The sequence below is a fragment of the Cucumis sativus genome, unplaced genomic scaffold, assembly GCF_000004075.3.
Source record: "Cucumis sativus cultivar 9930 unplaced genomic scaffold, Cucumber_9930_V3 scaffold86, whole genome shotgun sequence".
Taxonomy (NCBI): Eukaryota; Viridiplantae; Streptophyta; class Magnoliopsida; order Cucurbitales; family Cucurbitaceae; genus Cucumis; species Cucumis sativus.
The window spans coordinates 116,438-124,539 of record NW_022279577.1 but is presented as its reverse complement, the minus strand read 5'-3'; the positions used below and the strand labels follow the sequence as shown (position 1 = coordinate 124,539).

Below are 8,102 nucleotides of genomic sequence, written 5' to 3'. Positions count from 1 at the left end.
TTCATACAAAATGGGAAGAAGGTTGTATTAAGGGGAGATCCGAGTCTTACGAAGGCTAGGGTGAGTTTGAAGCACATGATGAAGACATGGACAGAACTTGATTAGGGATTTGTGATTGAGTGTAGATCTTTGGAAGGTGGAATGGCATTTGCAGCGTTGTATGGGGTTGATGAAGTGTCTACCATTCATGAGTCTATTCCAGCCGTGTTAGCTAAGTATGAAGATGTTTTTGATTGGCCTGGAGAGTTGCCACCACAACGTACCATTGAAGATCATATACATCTTAAGAAGGGGACTAATCCAGTCAATGTTCGACCTTATAGATATGCATACCAGCAAAAGGATGAGATGGAAAGATTAGTTGATGAAATGATGGCATCTGGCATAAAAACCTAGTACTAGTCCATATTCGAGCCTGGTCTTGTTGGTGAAAAAAAATGGTAGTTGGCGGTTTTGTGTAGATTATCGTGCGTTGAATAGTGTGACCGTTCCAGACAAGTTTTCTATTCCAGTAGTAGAGGAATTTTTTGATGACTTAATGGGGCTAATATATTTTCGAAGATTGATCTCAAGGTGGGATATCATCAAATTAGAATGTGTAAAAAGGATGTGGAGAAAACAGCTTTTAGAACTCACGAGGGGCATTATGAGTTTCTTGTCATGCCTTTTAGGCTCACCAATGCACCATCAACATTTCAAGCTTTGATGAATAGTATCTTTAAACCTTACCTACGCAGGTTTGTCTTAGTCTTTTTTGATGATATTTTAATTTACAGCAGAAGTTTGGATGAAAATCTTCAACATTTAGAATGGGTGTTAGAGGTGCTGCGAGAGAATAAATTATATGCTAATATGCACAAGTGTGGGTTTGCCAAAATGAAAGTGGAGTATCTTGGCCATATAATTTCGGGCAAGGGTGTAGAGGTCGATCCCGAGAAAATTAGATCTATCAAAGAATGGCCCGTGCCCACAAATGTCCGTGAAGTTCGTGGATTTCTTGGGTTGACAGGATATTATCGAAGATTTGTAATGAATTAGGCTGCTCCTTTGACTCAATTATTGAAGAAAGGAGCTTATGAATGGACTGTTGTAGCTGCTGAAACTTTTGAGAATTTAAAGATGGCTATGATGACTCTCCCAATCTTAGCACTGCCAGATTTTTCCTTACCATTTGAAATAGAGACCGATGCTTCTGGATACGGGGTAGATGCTGTCTTAATTCAAAATCATCGGCCAATTGCTTATTTTAGCCTGACATTAGCTATGAGGGGTCGTGCTAAACCAGTTTATGAACGGGAATTTATGGCTGTAGTTTTGGCTGTGCAATGTTGTAGACCTTATCTTTTGGGCAGGAGGTTTGTAGTGAAAATTGATCAACGATCATTGAAACTTTTATTGGAACAAAGGGTTATCCAACCTCGACATCAGAGGTGGATTGCTAGGCTTCTTGGCTACAATTTTGATGTCGTGTATAAACCGGGACTAGAAAACAAAGCAGCAGATGCCTTGTCTCGTGTTCCCCAACTTAATCAACTTACTGTGGAGATCAGTTAAATTGGCAGTCCCCAACACTGAAGTTGACCCTAAATTAGTCCAAGAAATTAATGGGATGGATCTGAATGTCTTGTTCAATGATGAAGATATTCTCCCTATTAAAATTCCCCTGGATTTGCCTAATGATTTAGTGTCTATAGTCGGTGATTGTGGAATCATTATGGCTTAAATTAGATGTGCAACTGCCTTTTCCTCCTCCCAGTCATTATGAAGGTTGTCTCCTGGAGCACTAGGAGTTTGAACGACCCCTCTAAACGTGCACTTAAAAAATTCATCAACTATTGTAGTCCTAATGTAGTCATGATTCAAGAATCTAAGAAGGATACCTTGAACTCAATGCTAAGTTTGACTGCTCCCTTCGGAGTGACAAGTCTCGTTTTTCCCCTAGTGTGGAACGGGGAGGATTCCTCCTATTTTCAAAGCCCTCATCAAACTCAATGCTATGTCTAGAACGCTAAGAGTAGGTGGTCTGCTTTTGGTTAGGCCAAAAGTGAAGTTTCCCTTCATTTTTTTATGGGATTTTTCTGATGTATAATGCATATGTTCTTTGTTTTTTTTAGCTCTTAATTGTCTCGCTGTCTTAAGTTTTACATTTGCAAGTCTCTCTTTTCTTTCTTTGGTACGCACACAATAACCGATGGGGTAACCTTTCTATGGTTCTACACTTAGTTTCTAAGTTTGACTGCTCCCTTCGAAGTGACAACAAGATTTGTTAATGCCCACCCTTTCTAAAGGGATTTAGTTCATTGTGGCTAGACAAGAGGCTCCAAACTCATGTTTGACAAGACAAATTTGTTAAAACCATCTCAATTTCTAAAGAGTACCTCCTATCCTTTTTTAACTCTATCTAGGCTAGGTTTGGACTAAGCGCATCATAGGTAAGTCATGGCAAAGAAACAAAGGAAGACAAAGCTAGAAAAGTATCCATGCACTTATTTATTATATGCATGCAATCAAGCATTCACAACACACATACCATTTTCTCAATCATGCATTCACATCTCCATAAGATATCGCTAAAAATGGGCTTAAACCAAAAAACACTGGCAGCTTATTCTCAAATTTCAGCACATATACTCATCAACATTCAGAATTTTACATCACAAACCCAAGCTCAGTGATCAAGGGTTGCTAGTCATGCTTTTTATGCAAGATCTAAGTAATCTAAGAAGGTATAGTGCTCATTATTGTAAGGAAATTTTTTTTAGAAATTTTGAAATTTGGGCAAAATTTGAACCTCCAAGTTTAGACTAAACATGCAAGCAATTGCCCACCCCCACTTAAAAAATTGCAAACTTTTGAAAATCAAAATAAAGGGAGAAAAATAAGGGAGAACTTTGGACTCCCCTGGAAGGATCGACATCCTTGGCTTTGGTTTGAAGCTTGCATGGATAAACCTCTTCATTCCTTTTTCATTGATTATTCATCCTTGTTCCTGAAAATCAAAGAAAGTTCTCTCAATTTCATTTATTACTAAAATTAGGATAATTATATAACTGTATTTTTAACACTTTTGGTAGTTTATGTTTTGGGTGTATTTTCAATGGTATTTTTATATAAAGTACAAAGTTTATGGGTATTCTGTATAATTTAGCCTTGAAATTTCTCAGACATGCATCAAATCAAAATTTCAAAACCATCGGTATACTTATGGAACCTCTTTAACAAAAAAAAAAAAAAAATCAAACCCATGAAGTCTAACTAACCGAACACAATTAGATTTCTAGTAGCAGTAATTTACCACAGAAACATAAATTAATAGTTAGAAAATAATTGCATGGCATTTCTATAAATTTATCACATGATCTTTCTTCTTCCTTTTTTTCTTTCCTTTTTTTGATAGAACTCTAACTAAGTTAGTTAGGCTTCTACATGTAGCAGTTAATTAAAATAGAGACAGAAACTATAGATTAACAAACAATTGGAAGGCCTCTCGATCAATTTAATACACAATAAGTTCATACTTGTGTCGTTTTGGAAGTATGAAAAACGAAAAATCGCTATTTTCCCTAAACGAGAAACCTCTTCATTCCTTTTTCGTTGATTATTCATCCTTGTTCTTCAAACCTCAAGCCTTAAAATTGAGGCAGTAGAGGAAATTCTCTCAATTTACTTCAAAGGAAGGATCATGTTCTCTCCTACAAAGGGTGTGTTTCTAATTTTCATAACTTTATGACTTAATATGGCAATGTTGTATAATGCAAATCCATAATAGAAGAAACACCATTTGCAGCACAACCAAGAAAAATGAAGATTGAATATAATGTAATGCAATAAAATTAAAATACTAAAGAATCTTGTGGTCCCTTCCTTTTCTTCTTTGTTTTTGATAAAGTAACTGCATTTATCACACAAACAATTAGATAGAAGACTTAAAACCCTAATCTGCATCGGACTAAGTTGATATTTTTCCTCTTTCTTTGTAAGTTAAAAACCACATGAGTTTGACACTGATTACTACCACCACAAGTCATTTAACTTCTTCAACTGCCTCATACTTTTCACACGAAACTGCGTCATACAAATTAACCCATAATAAAGCTACCCAAATTCCAAACCCCATCCGATTGGTTTCTGAAATCAGTAACTCTCATGGAAGGAAAAACTTGGACAGACTGATGCATAAATTGAGAAATGAAAGTTTGAAAAAGATTCTTACATCTTTGTCTATTAGAAAAAAAATCGATTTCTTGCAGTAGAATCGTTGTTCCCTACCATTCTCAAAACAGCCTGAATAGCCATGTTAAGAACACCGAGCCCAACACTGAAGTTGAAAGAGGAGAAAAAACAGCATGTTGAAACAAATGAAGGTTAAACCAAAAGGATTGAACTATAGTTTCCAAAGTTTTCATTTCTCTTATATTCACGTAATAGTAATAGTAATAGTAATTCCTCATTCAAACAACCACTTTTGTTTCAACAAAGAGGACAAGGCTTACGATCCCTAAATAGTTAGCAGTATTGCTATTTGGAGAAAATGTTAAAGTTAAACAGCTGACAATACCTTCCAGCCCCTACCACTACTATCTTTTGGTTAACAAAATCACTCAATGGCTGCCCTTGAGCTCTCACATTTCCCAATAGTCCAGCGAGAGCAACACCAGCAGTTCCCTTTATGAAATGAAATAAACGAAAATGAATGTCCTTTTAAGTAATTATCAACTGCATGAATACAACATGAACTACTCACTTGTATGTCATCGTTGAACATGCAGAACCTCTTACGATAACGTTGTAATGTTTCAAAAGCCCATTTCATTTGAAAGTCCTCAAACTGGCATCATTCAAAATCAAATTGCGAGATTACGATACTGATTACTGGCAGTGAACACAGTTAAAAATTTGATATCTTAACCAATAAACCTGAACAATAGCTTTAGGCCAACATGTATCCACGACTTCCATAAATTCATCAACAATAGATAGATACTCTTCTCCCTCCAATCTAGGTATTCCTATTCCCTGAACTCCAAGGTCACCGAGGCCAAGAATACGACTTCCATCTGTCAAGACAATCACGTCAACCTGTAGTTGGAAGAAGAAAATACAATGAACTTCAAATATGGTGTTGCTGGAAATTAAAAGGGATTTTCATTTTTATTTTGCTCAAAATCAATGCTCTTGAGCTTTTAATGTCCGAGGAATGTGAAAGTTTCCCAATATATCGTGTATGGAATTTTAAACTTTTCAAAGAAAACAAGGGTGATCAACATACAAAAGCCTCCTGTGGATAGAAAATTAATCAAACGAAAATTCGATTGTTCTGTAGCAGTTTGACTTTGTTGTCAAGAAAATTAAGAGTGATAAGAAGGCGAAGGAGTGACTTTGAGTGGTGGCAATTAGACAGCCAAGCAACTACACTCAAAGTTGCAGGTCAAATAGGCAGCAGGAAGAAACAAAGAAGAAGAAGAAGAAGAAAAGTTTTCGATCTATCAAACGTGATCAACATACAATAGAAAGTCATTTAAATTATCCAAATATCTTTTGAAGTAATTTTAACAATTTCAAAATAACTCTTAATCATGCTCTAAATATGGAATGAATTATCTATTCAACTACAAATACAAAAGTTTTCCTAAATCACTCTAACTAATTATACAAATTCCACAACACATAGATCACACGCTTCCCAAGAACCCACAAAATTATTCAATGCGGCATTTCATCAAACAGCTGGTGGATGGGGACAACAAAAACAAGTGTTTAACAAAATTATCTTAGAAACAAACACATTAATATTACCTGAAGATGGAACTCCAATTGAACAGCCTTGAAAAAGTGATGGAAAAACAAACAGAACATAAAGATTGTGGGACTCCTCAACTCCAATAAATCCTGCAATGGAAAAATGGGTTAGAAGAAGGTGGAAAAGCATAGTAGAGGATGATGATAATGAAAATGGGTAGTAATGTTTTTCGGTAGCTATCTTTTTCTTCTCTTTTTTTTTTCATGTAGTTGATGGTTGTTCTTGATTGTCTTTATCTTTTTTTTTTTTTTCCTTTTTTGCTTTTGGGAAAAAACAGTTTGTTGAATAAGAGGTGATGATGCTGGTGAGGGAATTTATTAAAGTAATGAATACTTTTTGGAGGACTTAAACAAGTAAAAGGACGAAATGTATAATTAGTTAGAGGAGGACTTAAACAAGTAAAAGAACCAAATGAAGCAAGCTCAAGCAACAAATTTTCTGTTAAGTAAGCATAAATATTAACTAGAGACTTAAATAAAATATTTCACCACCACCACCACAACAACAAAAAAAACCCAAATATATCGCCATTGACAACAGAAACAGATCAATATAAGCACAATACATTACATGGAAAATATGGAGATAAACGACATGAAGGTTTCCCTTTCACTTACAAAGAGAATCATTAAGTAACTTCTCGTTGTTAGTACCAATATCTAGCATTACTGGAAGAATCTGTCAATTAAACAAGAGTAAACTTAATGAAATTCAAAAAGTGGGGTTAAGAAAAGTTGCTAAAAAAATGTCAACATTAAATGATATTAGTATTCTTAGATAATCTACAAATTTCATGAAGAAAAGACTGCAGACTTGAGAGTTACCCCCACAATCAGGAATACTTGCTGGAACGGGAAAAAGATATCGGCAAATTCTAAACACGGCACACTAAAACTCTCACTCTCCTGGTTCATGCCTAAAATCACATGTACATGTCAATGCTGATAGTGCCTCTTTCACTGAAACAAACCAAATTTCAGTACCAACTAAGATTCAGAAAATAAGGTATTTAAGATGCAGAAAATAAGGTATTTAAGATGCAGGAAATAAGATAGTTAAAATGCAGGAAATAAGGTAGTTAAGATGCAGAAAATAAGGAAACACCCCACATCACTACAGTGCATAACAAATCTATCACATAAGCACAAAGATAAATACCGAGTGTATTAGTTGAAACTTAGCAAAAACAAAAAGGACATAAGCTTATTCTCAAAATTCAGAATCTCACGTCACAAACCCGAGCTTAGTGCTCAAGGGTTGACAGTCATGCCTTTTATGCAAGATCTAAGAAGTTATGATGCTCGTTATTGTAATGAAAAACTTTTGAAAAATTTTGAAATTTGGGCAAAATTTGAAATCCCCAAGTTTAGACTAAACAAGCGAGCTATTATCCACCCTTCGCTTAAAAAATTTCTTGGAAGTAGCCCAACATGAGAAGATAAAACAATCTGAATGCAGGCAATCCTATAAACAATTAAAACAATAGCCACAACTGATTGAAATCAAGTTGGATAAACAACCATTGGATGAAGGGAGGGCGTTGAGCTTGTCTAAGAAAAACATACTCTTTGAGGGTTTATGCCAGCAGCAGCAACATACATATCCAGCTTTCCTGTAGGTATTCCTATACCCTGTAGGTTCTCACCTGCAATTTGATGTACTCCTTTTCTTTCTTCTTCATCTCATGTATTTGTTGAGTTCTTACTTGCTTTGCACACAAACAGAAAACAACATTAGTACTAAAATTATTACATAGAAACTAGTATCTATCTCACAGCATCCAACTACCATAACCTGATTGCCAATAACCCTTCTCTGGAGTTCAACATTTTCCTACTGTAGCTTGTCAATTTGAGCTTTAAAAGCAGCCTTACCTTTGGCTTCCTGTGGAAAAGAACTTCCTTGTTCAATGTTAAATAGAGAGAAATCATAGAATTTAGACAAGTCTCGAGATTGTACTATTCGTGTAACTGTTGCAATCTCCCTATCTTTAACTTGTACTACCGACTTTAGCCTCTCAACTTTGGTCTCCAACCTTGATATATCTTAATGTAGCCTGCCACAAGAAAATAAAGGTGACTGAATACAGGGAACCATGGTTGTGTGAAGGAATATTAAAAAGCTTTGCAACATTATTACCCTGAAATGAACTACATTTATTCCATATCTTAAACCAATCTCCCATAACAAGAAATGAACCAAAATTAGAAACAGTAGCTCTTTCAACACTACCGAAAGACATAATCTCACGAAGACACTTGGCAATAAAATCGAATCTTTAACGCATCACCATTCTCATCAA

General features: G+C 35.4%; 1 protein-coding gene across 8 annotated transcripts; it reads right to left on the bottom strand.

The window, feature by feature from the left end:
- Window positions 1-2,068: 2,068 nt before the first annotated feature.
- On the bottom strand, window positions 2,069-7,866 carry LOC116406314 (NAD-dependent malic enzyme 2, mitochondrial-like). Of its 8 annotated transcripts, XM_031890024.1 has the most exons (11): window positions 7,760-7,866; window positions 7,595-7,684; window positions 7,366-7,508; window positions 6,625-6,759; window positions 6,418-6,478; window positions 5,797-5,889; window positions 4,918-5,079; window positions 4,745-4,828; window positions 4,559-4,665; window positions 4,214-4,318; window positions 2,101-2,989 (listed from the first exon to the last, which is right to left on the bottom strand). In XM_031890024.1, the coding sequence occupies exons 5-10, from the start codon at window positions 6,427-6,429 to the stop codon at window positions 4,225-4,227; spliced, it is 552 nt and encodes a 183-aa protein (XP_031745884.1). In that variant the 5' UTR covers window positions 6,430-6,478; window positions 6,625-6,759; window positions 7,366-7,508; window positions 7,595-7,684; window positions 7,760-7,866; the 3' UTR covers window positions 2,101-2,989; window positions 4,214-4,224. The 8 variants fall into 8 exon arrangements, with proteins under 8 accessions (XP_031745885.1, XP_031745881.1, XP_031745884.1 ...); XM_031890019.1 differs by lacking the exon at window positions 6,418-6,478; XM_031890020.1 differs by lacking the exon at window positions 6,418-6,478 and having other exon boundaries at window positions 6,625-6,716.
- Window positions 7,867-8,102: the final 236 nt, after the last annotated feature.

Excerpts from the sequence above, each read along its gene's own strand:
- LOC116406314 (XM_031890019.1), bottom strand. The coding sequence starts at position 6,714 with ATGAACCAGGAGAGTGAGAGTTTTAGTGTGCCGTGTTTAGAATTTGCC. Across the intron at positions 5,080-5,796 it reads AATTGGAGTTCCATCTTCAG|GTTGACGTGATTGTCTTGAC; the intron begins GTAATATTAATG and ends TTCCAACTACAG. Across the intron at positions 4,829-4,917 it reads GGCCTAAAGCTATTGTTCAG|TTTGAGGACTTTCAAATGAA; the intron begins GTTTATTGGTTA and ends GAATGATGCCAG.